At 39.6% G+C, this 20,306-nt stretch overlaps 1 protein-coding gene across 3 annotated transcripts in view; it reads left to right on the forward strand.

Annotated features, from left to right (window-relative positions):
• The window catches only part of RPS6KA2 (ribosomal protein S6 kinase A2), a 315,925-nt gene that overhangs the window by 202,323 nt on the left and 93,296 nt on the right, over positions 1–20,306 (forward strand). For all 3 annotated transcript variants that reach the window (XM_080388976.1, XM_080388978.1, XM_080388977.1), the window contains 2 exons: positions 7,816–7,932; positions 12,047–12,128. In XM_080388976.1, the coding sequence (XP_080245102.1) occupies positions 7,816–7,932; positions 12,047–12,128 (199 nt within the window). The remainder of the gene's footprint in view (positions 1–7,815; positions 7,933–12,046; positions 12,129–20,306) is intronic.

Genomic DNA, 20,306 nt, shown 5'->3' on the forward strand with positions numbered 1-20,306 from the left:
GCTCTTATTTATTGTAGCTTAGAGCAATATAGCAGAGTTCTTTGTCCTTTAATGGTGTGACTCATTTCGAGACTGTTTCTGTTCAAGTTCACAAATGTATTTGAGTATTCATAGAGTGCTGCTGTATGAGTAAGGCTGGCCAACTGTTTGTATTTTTTTGTGACCAGATGGTTCTGCTTTTGTTCTGCTTTTTTTAACCCCTTGCTTCAAAAGGTTTTTTCATAAGCTTTTTTACTCTCCAATCCACGTTAAACTATTGCAGTTTGCACCAGAATTAACGTAAAAATTAGAGTTACCCTGGGTAATGAATTGAGTCCAGGCATGAAAGTTAGATCAAGCGTTGGCTTCTCCCTCTACTTCATGTGTATCTGCACTTTGAATAAGAAGATGGTTCTCCTTCGCAGTCATTATGTTGTATATATTTGTCCTAGTCAAGAACTGAGTCTGTAAAGATGCTAAAATCATCAGATAAAGAGCACCAATCTTCAAGACTAAGATGTCTCTATCTGAGCTAAAGGAGAATCTGGTTGTAAGCCACCTGATACCACATATTACTGGATACATTTCAGACTATTTGCCTATCCATTACTGCAGTATGAGATAATTCCACGTTTGTTTCTGTGTTAATTCTCACAGTAGTGCCATGAGATAGGAAAATACAACTATCCCTATTTTTCAGGTTGGGAAGGAAGTAGAAGTAATGTCTAATTTACCAGAGCTGCAAAATCCTGATAACTGGATTACTCCCAACACCTTAGAATATTTTTTAAGTGCCTAGATGTTTCAAGTATCTAAGTTCTTTTGAAAAATAAGTAATTATAATAGAAGTTCTATTAAAATTTCCATGACATGTATCTGTTGACATCTTTTTTGTCATGCCATTAAAAAAACTGGCCACAACACTACTCTATTTATAAAGTGTTTTACAAAATTTTACAGTAAACATTAATTCATCTTACACAATTGCAGAACTCATCTCAGCAAGTTTTCTTAGGCTTTATTCTTAGTCAGCAGTGAGAAATGCGCACTTTTAGGATGTGACTTCATCTTACCTCTTTCAACCATGGAGTGCCTGCTTCTCTCTATTGACTGCAAAGTGAGGCTAGACAATTAGCTCAAAATATTGTCTCCCACACTATAAATACTTGCATTTACTTAGCTGAATCCAACCCTAAGTGATTTGTCAAAGATGCATAGGAAGCTTGGTAGCACAAAAGATTGAACCCAAGCTTCCCAAATACTCAAAACATCCAACTCATGGATTTCACCAATCTACCCAGCAAATTGTATTCACTCCCTTTCTCTCTGTGATTCCTCTCTTCATGTTTAGTTTGTTTGATTTCAGCTGAACCTCAACTATAATGATATGCATTAGGGAGAAGAAACTAAAAATGTAGGATAAAAAAATTGAGCTGGAGACAAGTGTTAAAGAGGGTGTAATAGATGTTCTGTGTGGAAGAAGGTCTGCTAAATTTAACAGGGACCAATAGTATTGCGCTCCACAGAAATTGCTCTAAGGTTTTTGTTTTCCACCAAGTTTTGACCTGCTTGGTGGCATTCCATATGCAAGATAAAACTTTCAATTTACATTTGTGAAAGGTCTGGGAAAGAAATCCCAAATGCTCTAAAAATTATTGGGCATTATTTAACTCTATATGAGCTTTTGAGAAGGTAGGTGACCTTATGCTTGAAAGCCAAATACAGACCTGGCATAATGTCCAGTGAATTCACAGTGAGTTCCACACACTTCTCTAAGGGCTCAATAAGTCCAATTCATTGTTGCTAAAGCAAATGTTAATTGACAATAGAGAACAAAACAACCAAACCCATTTATGGTATTATTGCTCAGTTTACATCTTTCCAGACCACAACAGAAGCCAGGACTTGGATTACAAACCACTTAAAATAGAAGTTTTCTTTTACAAATTTTACTCCAGCTGCTGGAGACTGGCTCTGGAAGAGGCTAATAAAAATGCTCCTATACATATTTTATTTATTTTTTAATGTGGATACTTGTTCTCAAAGAACTGAACACAGGCCAGCAATTCATTTCCTGCACTAGGCAGCATTTGAATAGCCTATTATGTCTTGACAAAAATTACTCTCCTATGGGTTGTGCCAGATTAGAACCTGTGACACACAAGTGGAAACCTGGCCTCATCTTTATCAGACATATCCTGTCCTAACTATTCCCATATCGGAGTTTTAAACATGCTTTCCTAATGAACCATATTATTTTGGAATGTTGTGTTGCCTGTGATACTTGGAAGTTAAATAGTCATGATTTGAGTTTACGTTAGGTGGTAACCTGCCAAATGGCAAGACTGGTAACAAAATGAAGCCTGTATCTTGAGCGTATGCTATAGACGATTCTCCTAAACAAATTCTCTTAAAGAACTACCGTTATTTCTTATTTCCTTTTGCCATATTTTCATTCATTTCTTCATTGACCTCAGGCCCTAAAGCATGCAAGCCCAATAAATCTAAAGACTGGAGAACTTGCATATCAAAACTGCACATATTTTTATTTGAAAATTAAGCTTAACTTTTCCGGCCATACCTGCATGGCAGTCTTTATCCTGTGTAACTGAGGAGATGGCCAGGCAAGGAATAAAAATAGGAACGCTTTTACTGATTTTGCAAAACAATAATCATCTTACATTAGCACCATCACTTTTTCGCATGTGATATGGTTGCATAAATTTTTCCATCACTAAAAGTAGCTGGTTCTGGAATGACCCTCTCTCCAGATGTTCCAGACCATTTCAGGAAGCCTTGCTGAGGAAAGTTTTTGCATGTGGTTGAAATATATTTGGAACTATTAAGGTGGTCTCTGGATTTGAGGATGACTTTAGTTCTGGTCCTTCAGAAACCTGTTAGAGAAGAGCCAGGCAAGACTCCAAATGGGGTTAAACCTCTCAGTTTTCTAGGAGGTATTCTTTCCATACTGTTTGCTGAGAGGTTGTGGAGCAGCAAGATAGGAGGCTGTAGAGCTGAAGAGAAAAGAACTACTGTCCAGGAAGGCCTGCCCTTTTGCATGACTTCTTGTACCCCATTCCCAGGTCTGTACCCCTACGCTTCTGGATCCTATTCGGACACGTGACAGTGAGTAGGGAGGTATTGTTGCAGTTGGACGAGTTTTCTGTGGTTGCTCTCCAGCAGCCACTGAGTGTTAGTGCCTCTCTTTCTCCAGGGTCTACACAAGGAAATCTTGGAAGTGATCTGAAATCAGTGCTACAGGGAGCAGCTGCCTCCTGGGAGCACCAAAACAGATGTGCCTGTGTCATCCACAGTCACAGGGCCAGAACAGTGGCTCTCTTCTCCTATATCCCAAAAGAAAGGAGATCAAAATGGCCTTTCCATTCAAATACTGGGTTTCTCATGTGTTCAGAACTTCTGCCAACTTGGGAGGCTTGAGGGAAGCCTTTAAGTGAATAATGCAATATCGAATCAGGTCCTGAATAGGTCTTTCTTGTATTAGCACAGAGAAGGACTTTCCATTCTGCTTTCATCATGTATTGCTGCTCATTGTCATCCCTCCCCTAGTCTGTGCTGTTCAACCGTATGCTTTCTTCAAGCCACCAAGAACATCCATCTCACTTTTGTCACAGGATGATGCTTTTTGTGCAAACATAAATATTTAGAGAAGTTTACAAAAGATTAAGCTTCATCAAGTCAAACATTCCTGCTAATGCAGTGTCGGGACAAGTCAGCAGGGAGCAAGAGCCTGGGCTGCTGTGCACAGCTGTTGCAAGACCAAACTGTGGAACATTCGTTTTTGACTCCATCAACGTCATTGATCAAAACCATTTTGGACGTTGGCTCATGTTTTTTTTTCTAAAGTGAGATCCTTTCCATCAAAACAGCTTCTTCAGTGTGCAGGCTTTGCCTGTATTGCCAGTATCTTGCCTCAGGTTTATTGTTATGTGAATTCCTATGCACATGCACTGCACTTGTAGGACCAGTGAAAAAAATCCATGTTAGAGAGCTTTCTAAGATGCAACTCAGAGCAAAAATAGTTGGGAGATCTGCCCACAATGCTTATGCTGTGATAGTTTGTGGTTTACTCTGATCATCAGTACCTGAGAAAAAATATGCCATATTAATTTAATTATTCCATATTAATTTAATACACGGAGACTTCAAAAGACACAAATGATAGGGGGAAATTCCAACTAAGTAAGAATATTAAAAGAGAACTGTAAAACTGTTGGTTTACTTTTTCTTCCTAGTAAGGTAAAGCTAGCAAACAGTAGTCATTCCAGAATTCATGCAGCAGAATAAGTAATCAGAATATAGAAATGCATGCAAGGCAAATGGGTGTATGTGTGCAAACACATCAATGTGTATATATTTTTAGATATATATATAAAGGAAATAGTATTTCCTTTAAGGAGCTGTGTTCTTCTTCAGTCTCAAATACTGATAGTTGGGTGTTTTGCTCCAGTGAGAAGTGGGTTTGTCACACCAGCTAAAATACCATCTACCTCTTGGACAGCTCACATGTAACACCTCTGTTGTGATGACCAGTGAAAAAAAAGGAGCTGTCTGGCATGCTTTCCTTCAGTGCTGCTTTGCTGCCCTGTTCTAGTGAGGAGACCACAGGAAATCCACAGGAAATCCTACCTTCCTAGAAAAATATCCTGCTTCCTCCTAAGGACCCGCAGAGCAGGCAGCTCGATGCAACTGTGGGCATTTCTGAGCTAGGCAAATCGGAAAAGAACAGTCTTCCATAGGAAGTGGCTCAGGCCCCATTGTTTGAGGCACTGAGAACCACAGCGGACAAAAACCAGCTGGTCTGATCAAGTGTCAGTGATATTTTTTGGGCAGGAGTGTTGGGCTAGATGACCCCCAGAAGCCCCTTCTGTGCTTCTCTGATAAACCCTGCTAGGCCTTGTGTTTAGTTCCATTCTTTTAAAATAATATTTTTCTGAGATTTAAACTGAAAACGCATGTAATTGAAGTGTTGTGCTTTTATTGTAAGTTATGAATTAATTATGCTATTCTCTGGGAACAGTAGAATTTTTAAAGCATTCTTCCAGCAAGCTGAGTTATCATCACTTTGATTCCTCCAATATATTCCCGTAACTGAACACATTTCACGAATCTAAAGAGATTATATTAAATTCAATAATACAATGAGAAATATGCTTAAGGTTGTAGGCCTGTGACTCTGATGACTAATATGAATGGACAAACTGAAAGTCACTCATCATTTAAACTTGCAAATATAGCTGAAGTGACTCCATGGTTCAGGCTGAAATGCAATCTAACTGAATTAAAAAGGGGGTTGCTGTTTGCAGTAGATGTCATCCACAGTTTTTGAGATCAAGGTGTCAAAGGAGAATTAAATCTTAGGAAGATACCTGCTGTACATAAAATCAGAGTTAGTTTCTTTTTTGCAGAGCTTTGTCTCCTAAACACATCCACAACCTGCTACACTTGGTTGCAGTGGATGGTCCTTGCTGAGCTGCGCTTCTGTGCCAAAGAGAGATGGGCCAAATTGTGACACGGTGACTAGGTGCCCTCAAGCTGCACTGACTTGAGGAAATGTCATGCAGTGTTTTCACTGTATGATAGCTGTCAGGGGGGTGTCTGCACACAGACGCCGGCCTGCAGAAGCCAGTCCTCCCAAACTGCCTGCACTCGGTGGCAGCAAACTCCCAAGCATGCGAGGTCTGGTGCAGAGGTGATTCAGGACCCTGACTATGGGGAGTGATTTTTAGCCTTAGGGAGTAACTGCTGAACAAGATGTGGGGCGAGCCCTGCAGTCCAGATACTTCACCTAAGCTGTAGTACGGCAGGGTGGGCTAAGCTGAAAATAATGGTCTTAACCGAGGTGCAAGTCTCTCAGCTGCAGGCAGTTTATATAAAGATGTGTGTCCCTCAAAATGAAAGCTCCTCACTTCAGAACTTGGTGGAGCCTTTGGTAATGGCATGTAGATAATTCCTGGTTTCTTTAGGAAACAGCTAATACAGTGTGTTGAATTTGTATCAGTTTACTATTGTTTCTTTCACCTGGAAAAAAGATTATTTTTTAATATCAAAAAGATATTCCCACAGCAATTAAAGTAAAAAAAAAAAACCAAGGAGAAATCCTGGCAGTTATGTACTTAGACAATTTCTCTGTGAAAACTGGTTATGGGTTTCAAACATTTCCTTTCAGGCAAACCTTAAACTAGAGGAATTACCATCAGAAAAATGAGTTGCTGTGAGATGACGATTATTTTCCATGATTCTGGTAGCGTGCACAAAGTAGAGGAAGCTTTCCAAACCAAGAAGAGGATATAGTCCCTGTTCCAAAGCATGTGAGTGTAAGGAGGCAGGGTAGGGAAGAGAAAGGATGAAGCTATAGTATAGAGAGCAATCCGAGTAATGCTTGCCATGCATCAGATGAATTACAGCTGGTAGAAAGTGATAGCAGTTTTTCTAGAGGAGAAGGGAATTAAATTTATTTTTGTTTAGTAAATGTTGAGTAAATGAATGTGTTTTGGCCAAATGTTTTTTTAAATGCATTTTCATTTTAGGATTTTATTGCTCTTTTCTCCACATTCATTTTTAAGAATGGTAAACAAATGTTATATTTCCAGGTTTTCTCAAGATACTTTCTTGGGATAAAAAGGACAATTGCCAGAAATTTCCATATAAAAATAATGTTTATGAGATTCCAGTTATTCCTACTGGGTGCAGAAATATTCAAACCTATTCCTAAATGAGTAATTCCCTTTGATCTAGGAGATGAAACAAGAAGATTTTGTGCTCAAAATCCACATTTTACTTGTAGAGAAGTTAGAACAAGTTGTTTGAATAGGAAAAACAGCTCAAATGTAGGTGTAAAAAACATCACAGAAATAAAAAGGTGTGTAAATAAAATAAAATAAAATAAAAAAACCCTCAACCTATCTTTCCTTGCCGTTGTGTCCTTGAAAAGCAGGTCCTTTCTTCCAGGTTTCTTTTCAGCTCAATGACTTTCTGGGTTGCTGCAAACTCTGTGTAGTCCCTCTGGGTCTCACATGACTCAGTCACTCTCTTTTCAGAGGAATATGCCAAAGTAACATGAAAACAAACACGTAAAACAAATGCCATATGTCACAGCTTATGAGATAAAAGTCCTAGTTCGACTGGTGTCTTTAAGGATTATGCACCCATTGACAGTGGAAATATTTTAACAAAAGAACCTGGAAAATCCAAAGTTTTTAAAGCTAATTCCTGCAAGCAAGAAAGTGTGTGTCATTCTTCCCCCCCCCACCCCCCACCCCATTTTTACATCTAAATCATTAATTTATTTTCTGTTTAGAAGGTTACAGGTAGTAACTTTCCATTCTGAGGTAAATAAGGAGAGCTACTTCTAGCAGTGCCATTTCTTTATTGCCTGTTCATAAGAAGAATTGCTGCTTAAGACTGAGGGAGCTTTTTAAGATGGATTTAAATTATACTTTGAGGGAGAATGGGAAAGCATGCAGACGAAAGTGTACCGGAGCCTCTGTAGTACAGCTCTGTGTGCATGCTGCTCTGCTAGCGAGGTCTGTGATGGGCACACCAAGCTCTGCAGAGTATTTTTGTGTTTCAGCTTGTTTACCTCGTCATATCTTGAGGCTCAATAAACAGAAGCAGCAGGCCTGGATGCCCTGACATTACCCTCCCCAGCCAGTAGCAGGCATGTGGAATATTTGGACAAACATTTGTTTATATTTTTAAAATTTCATATGTGATTGTAACATCACAGAAGATGAAATTTTAATAATCAATATGTTTTGTTTCTTACAAATAACAGCTCTGATTTGGGGATTTTGTTTTTTGTTGTTTCCTTTGCAGGAAGAAGGTATCGTGAAGGAAATAGACATCAGTCATCATGTGAAGGAAGGTTTCGAAAAAGCAGATCCTTCTCAGTTTGAGCTGCTGAAAGTATTAGGACAAGGTTCATATGGAAAGGTAATTTTTAATGCCATCTAATCACCTAGAGCAACACAGAAAATGTTGTGTCCTTTCTCCGAGTTCATTTACACTCGTAACATTATGCATATATAAATTGTACTGTACAGGCAGACAAGCAAGCCCAAATCCCTTCTATCTTCATTTCAATAACACTTTCGTCTTCTAGCTGGATTCCTGTACATAAAACGGTTTAGGAAATAGTGTTTATGGCTCTGGATCTGAATTAACAAGCACAAGCGAGCATTAGTGAGTATCACTGTTTATAAAATTAGACCCCCTCTCCCTCTTTCTGACCCACCCACCAGGGAGGTGAGTGCACACTGCGTGCTTACTTGGAGGATGGAAACAGGAACATTTGGAGGCTTAAAGAAGTTAGCTCACCAGTGAGGGCAAAACACAATCATGGCGAAAGCCTGCGGGGAGCAAACCTACCTGTATGACCACAAGCTAATGTGTAGAGAAACAACGTCTTTATCTGAAGTCCAGGGCTTTTCTTAATCCCAAAGACAATTGTTCTTCAGCAGGATGTGTCAGTTGGAAATGAGAATAGGAAAGATGGAGAGAAAGGGAGGAGTCTTAAACTCTTCCGATGGTTTAAATAAATAAGACTTTGAAACCTGTGGAACAGTGAGCCTCATTTAAATCAGGCATAGAATTCCTTATCATTTAAAGTATATTATTTTGTGGAGTTTTAAAAAAATATTTCCCAGCCTTCAGTTCAACAGTGAATCATTCTGGCTAACTTGAAGAGCTGACTTACACAGAAAGTTGCTGAGGTACCCAGCAAAAAGTTGAACACCCTGATGAATCACAGCCTTTAGTTTTATGCCTGAACAAAGCCATATTGAGAGTACTAATCAACTTCCTATCTATTCTAGAATTATGTTGATAAGCAAGTCTGTTAGAAGTTCCCTGAGATGATAGATATTGGGAAAGTTAGTGTTCACTAACAAGTTTTGATCTAGAGAATTTCTTGAGAGCACAGTAGTGGTATTTGAGTTTTAAAGAAATGTGAAAAATCAAACAAGTCAAAATTAGATTTACTGTATGACTTAATACAGGAAGGAGAACAAGAGAAGAAAATCTCTTCTGCAAAAGTAACAGAGGAAGGATGGCCTGTTCTCAGATTCAGGCAGTAAAGGGTTTAGAAATGGTTCACTCGCTGTCTTAGATTGTACTCGAGTATCGCATTAACTGTCCAAGTTGACCTTCTAGCTTTAGGCATTTTATAAGCAGAATGCCTAGGCCCTTTGCCACTTCCCAAAAGAAGATCTGATTTCTGAGATATGCTCCACCCAGTTCCCTGGGCGATTAGACTGTAAGTGTGGGCATCATACCTGTTTGGAGCTGTATATGATTACAAATTACTTTCCATGTCTTATGTGAAACAGGTCAGTAAACTTTCAAGAGCAGCAAAGATGCAAGGAAGAGAAGTCTGCTCTGTGTTTCTTATGCAGTCCCCAACTACCTAAATTTTTTCACCTTGGTATTTGAACTAATGGTTCAAATCCATAAGTCCCTGAGGATGCAGAGCAGTAAGTTTTAAAGTTGTTCACCTGAGGCCTCAATAATTTCTTTGCAGGATTAGAGAAGATGCCTTAGGTGTCAGACTGAGTGTTCTCAACACTTTGCAAGTCACGGCACTTGTTTAGCTCTCTAGGTTGGGGTTTGGGTGATACACCTATTGCTCCAGCTAAGGGAGTTTTGCTAGTTCAGGTGTTAGTAACCTGAGGTGTTGGCAATCAAACTAGAAAATATAAAGTCATGCTCAGCCACATGCCTGTGCTATTCTGGTGAACATGTATAGCATAGCTAATGTAGCCAGTCAGGTAAGCACTCCAGGACCACTTGGTGGTTTCAAGAACAATATAACTTTACCTTTAAGAATAATCAGAAGGATGGCACCATTTTGCAATAATTTTCATTTAAAAAAATTTTCATTTGTTCTGTTTCCTTTTTGGTTTGATGATTATTTTGATGTTCTCTGAAACAGCACACAGTGTTCTTGACTCATCTGTTTTGGATGGAATGCAGACAAGTGCCCTATCCCATGCAACAGGGAACAGCTGACTAGTGACTAGTAGTGTAAATTGATAATTTTGCTTATTACAGCAATACGGGTATTACAAGCTTTGCAAGATTACATGGCAGATAAGATATTTTTAGAACTGCAGCCTAATATTTCTGCAGATGCAGCATGCTGTGCTGTCCTATGTGCAGTACAGCTTAAAATCATTATCTTAAGGGTTTGGGGTTTGGGTTTTTTGTATAAAGATTCCATACCCGTTTTACAGAATAATAATACAGCTGAAAATCCAGTTTGGGCAAGCTTACTTTTGACTTTCTTCTCCTTTTCAATGTAATTCAAAAATTAAATCTTTTGCTTTAGAAAAGCATAGAAAAGGGCTGCATAGAAAAATATCCCAACAATACTCTGTTTAGTCAAACTTCTAAATGAATTTACTTCCTGCTAATGCTGGAGCAGCTGAGCTTAATTTGTCATGAATGTTAATGAAAAACACTTCAGAAAGTCTTATGTGTTCCTGTTGCATCCAGATTTCATCATTTATTCCTACAGTTGTGAGCACCGGAGGTATTTGTGTGTTCGTCAAACTAGGCAACAGGAGATGGGAACAAGCAGCATGTGCCCAAGCTCAGCTAGTTAGGGCAGCTCGGCTGAGGAGCTGTGCATATCTCATATGCACAGGAAACATCTTGAGAAAGATAGTTTCACCAGACGTATCGAATCGTATTGTAGAAGTGTTGTAGCTGTGATGCTGTCAAATGTAAAAGCCTTGGTTAAGGTGTTCAGAATGAATTTACCTTTTTTTTAATATATTTTTCAGCTTTTTTACCTGGTTGTTAGAAGTTGTTCTCCCTCCCCACAAACCTTTTCATTAAAGGGTGTTTAAGAAAAATCATAATCTGTTTACAGATATTTTTTTCAGGAGGAAGAGTCTTTCAAGTTGCAAATAATGTGCCAGGAACAGACTTCCTCCTTTTTTTTTTTGACTTTTTATATTATGGGTAGAGACCGTTAACAAAGCTGCGTGATTCCTGAATAAGCAATGAATAAAATAATTGCTGCAGATTTTTGTAATCCAACTAGATATTCATTAGTTACATAATTTCACCTACCCTTTGTTAATGTATATATTTTGATGTATATGCTGTGCATGTGGGTTTACATTTTTTTCTGCATTTGGCTTCTGCTACTGTCCAGTAACACAAGTGCTGAAATTTAAAAAAGAGACACTGTTGTCTGGTGTTTCTGACCTCAGTGGACCAAGTGAGTCTTGGGAATCAGCTAAAAGATTTATTTTATTTTCAGTTATTAAAACGCTGAAGGTCTTATAAAGACCAAACTAAATTACTGATTCCTTTGTTCACTGCCCTTCCAGTGCTCAGACGCACTTGGGGCAAATAAGAAATAGTTACATGGAATAAAACAAAAATATACAGTTTTAACTACAATTTTATTTTATTTCAATTAAAAATTTACACTGCCAGAAGATGTAGCATAGGAGACTGTAACAGGGAGAACTGTCTTTACTATAATAACCTCTTTATTAATCAATGTAGTCCTACTTTTTGTTAAGTGTGCACAAACAGATTTTCAGCTGAATTAACTTTTTGCTTGAGCTACATCTTAGGCAAGTCACCGTTGATTACTTACAGCATCAATTACACCAAATAGTTTTTTTCTCCTTAGTTTAATTGATGGCAATAATTTCAAGACCCTGCACATTACTAAGGGCAAATGAGACATAACTTTTTTTCACATAAAGCTGATCAGAATACAGAAAGATGTTTGTGCACTGATTCTGACTCTTCACCCATCTTTAACTGAATGCATAAGGGCAATTAATAATTTTGACTGTATTTTCTTTGTGAGGCAATAAAGGCTTAACACTGAAGATTTCCAGAGCTAGCTCAAACAATTGCGGGTGAAATAGGTACGAAGTACTTTCAGCTAATAATTTTAATTAGATTTCCTGAACCATAGTTTCTATCAATCAAATACCTGAACCATAGTTTCCTTTATCAAATGCAGCAAGGCTTGTAACTGGAAGTTCAGTACTCACCCACGTGAGACATCTGCTTTTTACAGGTATTTCTGGTGAGGAAGATCAAAGGATCTGATGCAGGTCAGCTTTATGCCATGAAGGTACTTAAGAAGGCAACTCTGAAAGGTAAGGATTGAGACGGTGTCTGCGGTGTCTATTTCTGTGCTATTTTGTTATTTACTTTTTTTACCATTTTTTGCATTGCTGCTGTCTTGTATATATGAGTGCATGAATATGTCTCTGCCATCCTCCAAAATTCTGCTACACTGTTCTAGAAAAGGATACACAAAACTCATTACATACAGAATGTGGGAGCACACAAAACTCATAGAGTGTGTGAGCAGGAAAACAAGCCTTCGGAGTTCTCCAGCTGCATGCTTTCTTCACTTTCTTGGTGTCACCTATAGCACTTCTATTGGGCATATATTAATTTGTATCAAAGTGTCAGTATCTTTCTGTTGCTGAAGTATTTTTAAATAAGGATATTGCCAAAGTAAAATGTGGCTCCTACTGAGCAGAAAAGCCTTCTAGCTGGTGCTTCTCACTATGTGCCTGAAAATTCATCGGAGCGTATTTTCAAGTGAGAGGAGTCATTCTGAGGTTGTTGAGATTGTGCTTCTTTGTGGCTCATGACCACAGGGCTGGTGTTTAAAGCTGGTCATCCTCTTACAGGGCCACTGGCTACTACAGCCGCACTAAGACAAAAAAGAAACTTCTAGTAAAGCACAGGACTGAAATGCAAACAGAATTAAGTTCAGTCTCAGCTGACTTCCTTGCCATTTGTTCTTCCACAGAGTTAGGAAGATCCAGTCATCTTCTTGTTTCCCTGATACAGCTGTATGCTCTATTTTTTCCCCTCAGCAGCCTGACACTTTTTGCAGGTAAGGTGGACACAGTTCATCTTGCCCAGAGCTGCTGTTTTGCTCTTTCTTGGACAGCGTGGGTTTACAGAATGCAGTAGAGTGCCTCGATTTCTATCCTAATGTGAGGAGACAGTTCTGATGGCTTAAAAACCCAAGCTGCTTTAGCGTGCCTCGATTTGGGGAACCAAGAGAAGAATGAAGCTACCGGTAACTGCAAGGTAGAGTTACAGCAGGTGGTGGCAGGCAGGCACAGCACCTCTTCTGAGTACTAACCAAAACAGGGAAATGGCAAACCATGTATCGGCACAGCCCTTTCCCCTAAGAAAGCCTTTTCAAAGAAACGTTAGTTTGAAGCGATGCTGGTGTGCCGATCTTTTTGTTTGGAATGTAGATGAAAAAGTTTGTTCTGGCAGGACAGCCTGGTGTAAATAACCACTTAAATGGTGATGGGCACATGACATAAAAAGTAAAAGGTCAGGCCTTTTACGTAATACATATAATAGAGTGATTCTCTGATTTCTTAACCAAGAGCTGGACCAGGACGTGCCCAAACTGAGCTGAACTCAAGTCTCAGACCCTTCCCTACTGGGGCACGTATTCTCCTGCCAGGCATGGTGTCTGAGGAAGGACTGTGTGACCACGCAATGTCATCACGTACCAGAGACTTACTTCTGTTTCTTTTGACAACCCAGAACTTTTTGCCCAAGGTGAAAATTGGGTGTTCTCTCTTTTTTTGTGTGTAAATCTGAGGTGTGTAGAGCACAAACAGCTTTGGAGAGGGGGCGGGTTTCTCCTGCATCCCCAAACACATGATTGTCACTTATTATTTGATACCTAAATCTGCAATGTTATATTTCATTGGAAAAAAAAAAAAAAACAAAACCAAAAAACAACCAAAACCAATAACCTGTGTTATGGCAGTATTTTAGGAAATCTCAAAACTTAGATGGTGATTTTAAACTACCCAAAGTATTCCACCAAATTTTTCTTCCGTCAAGAACAAAAACACCTCTGTGTTTGCAGTTCCTGCGTTTGTTATAACACAGAACCACTGCTTCTCTCTTGCCTTGGCCACTACAGCAGGCTGCTTATTGTTTCCTTAAGCATGGTTTGCAAGATGCAGAAGTTGAGGCTGCTTTGTGGTCTTACTGGATTGCATTTTTCTCCCATTCAGGTTACTTACCCCTCTGCCTGGTAGCTCTCAATTTCCCATTAATCTCAAGATAACTAGCACATCAGTAGGAACTAATTTGTCCACGCTAGTTTCTACAAATAAGTTAAACTTGATAGCTATTTAACTCGAAGTGCAAAAAGGAAGGAAAAACCCTATTGGCACAGGACAAGTGAGACGAGCAGCAATGATGAGGATCATTGTCAGCAAGCTTCCATGTAACTTTCGGCACAGAGATAATATTCCTGATAGCGTAATTTTATCTTTCAAGTGAGAATGCTGGGTTGTTGCTGCCTACCTACACTCAAAAAGGCAGGAAGTCACTCCAATGCGAAGTATTTATTGCCATGTCAAGTAGTGGGAGCAAAGCCCTGAGTACTTGTTAGCACTGCATTCAGTATTTACTGAAAAAAGGTGTGCTACGAGACAAATCCCAGAATGATGTCGGTTCCTAACCTGTACTCTGCACAGTGCAGCATAAACAGGAAAGGCAAAGCTCCTGGTGTCAGTGCCATTGACATTGCCACACAGCCCTAAATATCAGAGCAGTTTTCTTCTTCGGTGAAACAAATTTGCAAAACACATACAATAGAGAAAGGAGAAAGAAAAAAAGAGAGGCTAGCAAAACTTTTTTTCTTTTCTGGATTAGTCTGAAGAATTAGAACCTGGATCAGTAAGGTGGTGAGGGAATTAAATGCCTTCAGGAGTGATGGATTAAAACTAGCTTTGTACCTTGCTCCGAAGAACAACAATAGGGGTTCCTGCCAAAGGGTTTCATATCCCAGGAGCCTGAGTCTGGCCATGGCTGGCTGATAATATTTAGGAAGAAGCAGAAGTATAAAACAGTGCTTCCTCCAGCAAGTTCTGCCTCTTTCTGGGGTAGTTGTGCCTTGTTAGTGTGATTCCAACACTACCAACAGCAAAGGGTAGTATAAGAAGGCTACAGCAATCATCATCAGCACTATTCAAGCATTTACAGCTCAAAAAATTTGTTTGATACAAAAGAGGCTTTGTAGATCAATTGCATGTATAGATTTAAGCTTGAAAAAGATCTGCTAAACAGTAGAACCATTCCTGCTGTGAAGGGAGAATTGGAATCCAAAATATTCTGTTTTAGACTGCAGAAGTTTTCAGAGGCACATTCTGTACACACAAGCATTTGAGAAAACAAAATTAATCTTTACCTCATGAAGGTTTCTATTAAATGCGGAGTGTATCTGAGTAAGCACCTATAACAGCATGGATCCCTGAAAGTGAGAAAGCCACTGCTTCTCTCAGTTGTGAACGAGAGCATCACACACAAGTTTCTGTCCTTCATGCCTCATTTCCTTTTGCAGGAGCTCATGGGTATCTGGTTTTCAAAGCAGAAAACTTCCTGAAAAAACTAGATAAAAGTTACATTCTGATTATTAATTTTAGGAAAACCTTGCCCAAAATGTTTGAGAATGTTGTATCTGTTAAGTGCCAGCTGGCAAATACATCACATTCGAGGCTGCATGTATACAACTCTAATTCATCTGACTTTGAAACTCTATTTATTAAATTGCAATACCCTAATAGCTACATTTGAAAATATAAACCCTTTTTGGATGGTCCAGGTGCTCAGACATTTAGGCACTTAAATACCTTGCACGAGTGAGACTTTTGCCTTTCAGAATGTCATTAGATAATACTATGAAATACCATCTTACAATGTTGCTTTCATGTCTTCATTACACTCTACTTTTTTTTCCTTGAAAATCAGATTTTTAGATAAAAAAAATTGAAAAAGAATATAGTTGATCCATATGTTTAAAAATTTACAGATGCATATCAGTGAGTCTTCACTGCCTGATCTGAATGCACCGTGAGACTGAGGAAACAAAGAAAAGAGAGTCTGTTCATTCTGTTTATATGTGTGCCCTGTGTTCATCAGCAAAGCTGGGACAGAGGGAAAGGGCAGTCTGATTATTTTGATTCACTCAGTATTTCCCTCAGGGTGTCTTAGGCTCCATCAGCTTTACTGGATGTGCTTCAGGATTCTGTGAACAAGAGCTGTTTAGATCACTTACAGTGTAAGCCTCATTAAATGCCCATGAAGTGCCCATAAATCCCCAACAGGTTGCTGTGTTGGAGTGTAAGGTCTACCTCTGGGGCTTGAAAATCAAAGACCCATCCCTCCAGGAGCCATGCAATCTTAACAAAAGTGGCATGAAGCCATAATTCACTGACATAATGTGTATAAACTTTGTAAATGTTCCAGCGGTGATCTAGTGAAGGTTATGTGACAGGTCACAGGGAAGTAGTTTGCATCTGCCCGTCTTGTTGGTTGTGTAAATCTTGCACTGGAAGCTATTTGACCCTGAGAACTGAAAGTCTACCTGTTTCTGCTTATGGGATTTAGAAATGATAATCTGTTTTGTCAAAAGCTCTGAAGTGCTTTGCAGTTTATGATCCACTCAGTCTAAGCCCCTAGGCTTTTATGGGTTTACAGTTGTGCTGAGTGCGTGTGATGGTTATAGATGCAGCAAGCAGTGAGAGCAGCTTTAGTGACTCACAGAGAGCTTGTGTGTTCTTGGGGATGTTAGATCAATTATATTAATTGAACAACTAACTTAGATGGCATCAGCTGGACTGTGATTTTCTTCTGAACTTGATAAAATTGTAGTAGTGGCTTCTTTGTTTGGACACCAGCTGAAGTAGCTTCTTCAGTTTTCCTCTGCATGTGACTCAGTTTCCCTGCAATAATTGTGGTGCTTAGATCTAAGATACTGAACTCCAGTGGTTTCTCTCTGGTTTGAAGAGAACGAAACTCCAGCAAAACAAAAAACAGAAGGCAATATAATCTTATAAGGCAGGACTCAGAAAGAGCCTTCACTCAGATAAACCTAGCTTTTCAGTGCTGAAATTTTCAAGATGTCTTGTCCTATTTTGCTCAGCCCCTGTGTTTGGTGAAAGGCCTTGTTATTCACCCAGGTTCACCCTTTAAATTTTGATTTATTATCTTTTCTTAAAGTGTTCTTCAATCTTTTTTATATCTTCCTAGGCCTCTTATTACCCTTTTCTAAACAATTCACCAGGGAAGTCCTGACCACACTTGGAAGTTTCCTCGGAGTCCAGACCCCACAGCAGAGGCCCTGCTGTTTGGAGGAAAGGTTACACACTCTGCATCCTTGGAAATTACTGTCTATGTACAGCTTCTTTACTCTGAGTATTGTAACTCTCCAAGTGTTGGGGCTCTGAGCTCAAAAAAACATTGCTAGACCTGGAAGTGCCCTTAAAGAGCCATCTGAGACACAGACATAGACCCCGTCCACAAGAAGCCATACACTAAATTTTCAGTCTGGGAGGGAAATAGCAGCTTCTTTGTGCACAAACATGACAACATTTGATTACTGTGTATATTTCATAAGTGGCCCTAAAATGTAAAGATCAGCCTAGTCAGTATGTGCTCAGCCACACGGCAATGCTTTTGGGTCGCCATCTGGACCTTGCCCATTTGCATGCAAGTTTTGTGGGCCAGGAGCCAAGGAGAAGATCTCCAGCTTTGTGCTGAGCTTCAGAATATGCCAACCCTGCCCGTCATGGTGTAGGAGCAAGCTGGAATTAGTAGCTGTCATCCAAGGAAGCAGAAGTAACTTGCCTCCCCTGGGACTTTTGAAAGTGAAACCAAGACGACCTTCAACTCACAGTGCTTAGAGGTTACTATCGGGCTGTGGCTTTACAGTGCCTTTCCAAGGCTTCTTGTGTCAGACCACCTCTTTCCTCCTCCCCTAAAAAGTCAGCTTATCTAGGGCTTGCTTTCTGAAGGAGGAAAGGGTACAGTACATTTGAGAGAGCTCACTTAGGTTGTTCCTAATGGGCTGTACAGAATAATGCATTCATATATTATAAGGAAAATGAACTGCGCAACTGTGCACAACTAGCTCATTGTGTGTCAGCAAATATTATAGAGCATCCCAGCCTGAATATACAGCATACCTGACAGATCAAAAATGACAAAAAGCACTGCTGGAAGTTTATTTTCATAGCGTTTTCTGAAAAGCAAGATTGTAGCTTTTGGGTTGGATAATTAATACTCTTCAGTGATTCTGTCCAGTGTTTGGATTCAGGTTTGCATGAGAAGGGAAAACTTTTGTCTATAAATATAAACTGAGCATATGTCACTTAAAGATTTATCTGTCTCTATTTAAGCCATGTGGGACTTCTCATTGTATGAAGTCCTGATTAAATTATAGCTTCTTCACAATGCCAAGTGCATTGTAAAGATTCATCAGGCAAAAATTCCCACCATTAGACATTCAAGAAATGAACTCTGGTATTAAAAATGTTCTCTGCTTTGTAGCAAGGGAACATTTTGGCTAGTTTGTTTTTACACAAAAACCTGTTATTCCTCATGGATGTTTTCCTAAGTGCCAAAGAAAATTCAGCTTTCTCTTCATGAAAGTTTTGGCTGTTGAGTTCTGTATTGGGTCACCTTGTTAAAATTGTTGCTCAAGTTGCTAGATAGTACCAAGTTCTTCCTGTTGTTCTAAGAAGGACAGAATTATTAAGTCCAGCCTCCCTGTCTTTCTGCCTGTCATTCAGCCAGGCTGATTGACATAAGGGTACACACTTCTGCACTTGTCATACATACTGTAGGTAACTGCAGCAATATTGCCCCATCCTTTGCTGTCCACACATTTGTTCCAGTACAACTCTGCTATTACAGTAACACCAAAATATAGCTCACTGCATAGTTGTATGTTCACTTGGAACACAGTCAGCAGCTTAGTATGTTGCTGTACGCGATAGCTTTGTTTTATTCTCCCCAAAGAGTACAGGCCAGGACTTAGAAGCAAACCTCAGCTTTCTCCATGAGAAGTCAGTGGTGTAGCAGAAACTGTGATGAGAGTCCTAGCATCCAACAGCAATGATGCTTTGGCTTGGGCTGGGCTTTTGAAGCAATTCTTCCAGTCATCTCCATATGCTGTGCCTTGGTTTGCTGGGCACAGCAGTTTTGGAGCACGCAAGCTAGGTTCCCTCCTGATGAAACTAAACCAGGACCACAGCTAGTGCCCTCCCTCTCATGGACCTTCAAGCCATGGGACCAAGGTGTGACATCAAGTGTGAGGCAACCTCAGGTCCCAACGCCCACTGTTACTTCCGTAGATTGCTGGCTGCACACACTGCTTGCTGGTGGAGTCGTAGGTTTAAGCCAAAGTTTCAGACTTTGCTGTGAAGACATTGAGTGCACCTGTGTTTGTGTTTTTCACTAGGTATAGCACAGAGCTGTCTTAATTTTTTCCATCTTTTTTGCTAAGTTAACACGCCCACGCCATGGGCCCCATTAGCAGCAGCTGAAATTGTTGCATTATTCAGGTATTCATATGATGATTCCCTAGAGAGCACAAAGGAGATTCAAATCTGAAGTCAGAGGAAGAGAGCACTGGAAAGTCTGCCGATTTCTTTGGCAGAAAGGATATGTGCTTCACCTGTGATCAAATTATACAAGTTTGTTCTAAACGTTTGTTGAATCACACTCTTCTGTCAATGAAATATGGAAAGAATGACTTCTTGAAAGTTTCTAAAAAAGCAGCAGCTCTTGCAGGTTGCATTTGAATGTGTTCCTTAGCTATTCCAGCCAGTCAAGGAATAAGGTTGCTTTTTTTCCAGGGAAGAGTAGTCCATCATATTAATTTCTTTTTTGATAGTAAAAAGCAATTTTCCAAATTGCCTTCTAATTTTCAGTCAATTTACCCTCTACCTCTTTAAGTTTCAGTTGATCCTGCTGTGCTTGGCACAGTGAATAAGTAGCAATGGAGACACTTGAAACTGCAGCTCCTATAGGTACCATCAGTAAAAAGCTTTCAGACCCAAATTCATTCTTCAAAGTCCCCATAGTAGACTTGATCAAGGGCTTTCAATACTGCCTGCTTTCACATGCATTATTCATTTTGTCATATTCATTGCACTGTATATTAAATGACACTTATTTGCAGTTATTCCCAAATTGGTGGTTGCTTTACAGAAAAGAGCACATTTGGTAATTTTTGCTGTCAAGTAGCAGATTGCTGTTAGTTGCTTTTGGTGTAGTTTTAGGAATAGAGAGACTACACAGACAGTTGTCCTGAAGGCATGACTGAAATGTTTATCCTGTTTGATAAATGTGGTGCATTTCCATTTTATCTGTAGAAAACCCACTTTTCCCAGGAGTGGACTGGGAGGTGCAGTGGCCTTTGTCAGCCCTCACACCCCTCACCAGCAATAGCTGGAAAGCACAGAGAGAGGAGAGAAAAGCACAGCTTAGTT

Source organism: Falco punctatus (genome assembly GCF_963210335.1).
Source record: "Falco punctatus genome assembly, chromosome: 5".
Lineage (NCBI taxonomy): Eukaryota > Metazoa > Chordata > Aves > Falconiformes > Falconidae > Falco > Falco punctatus.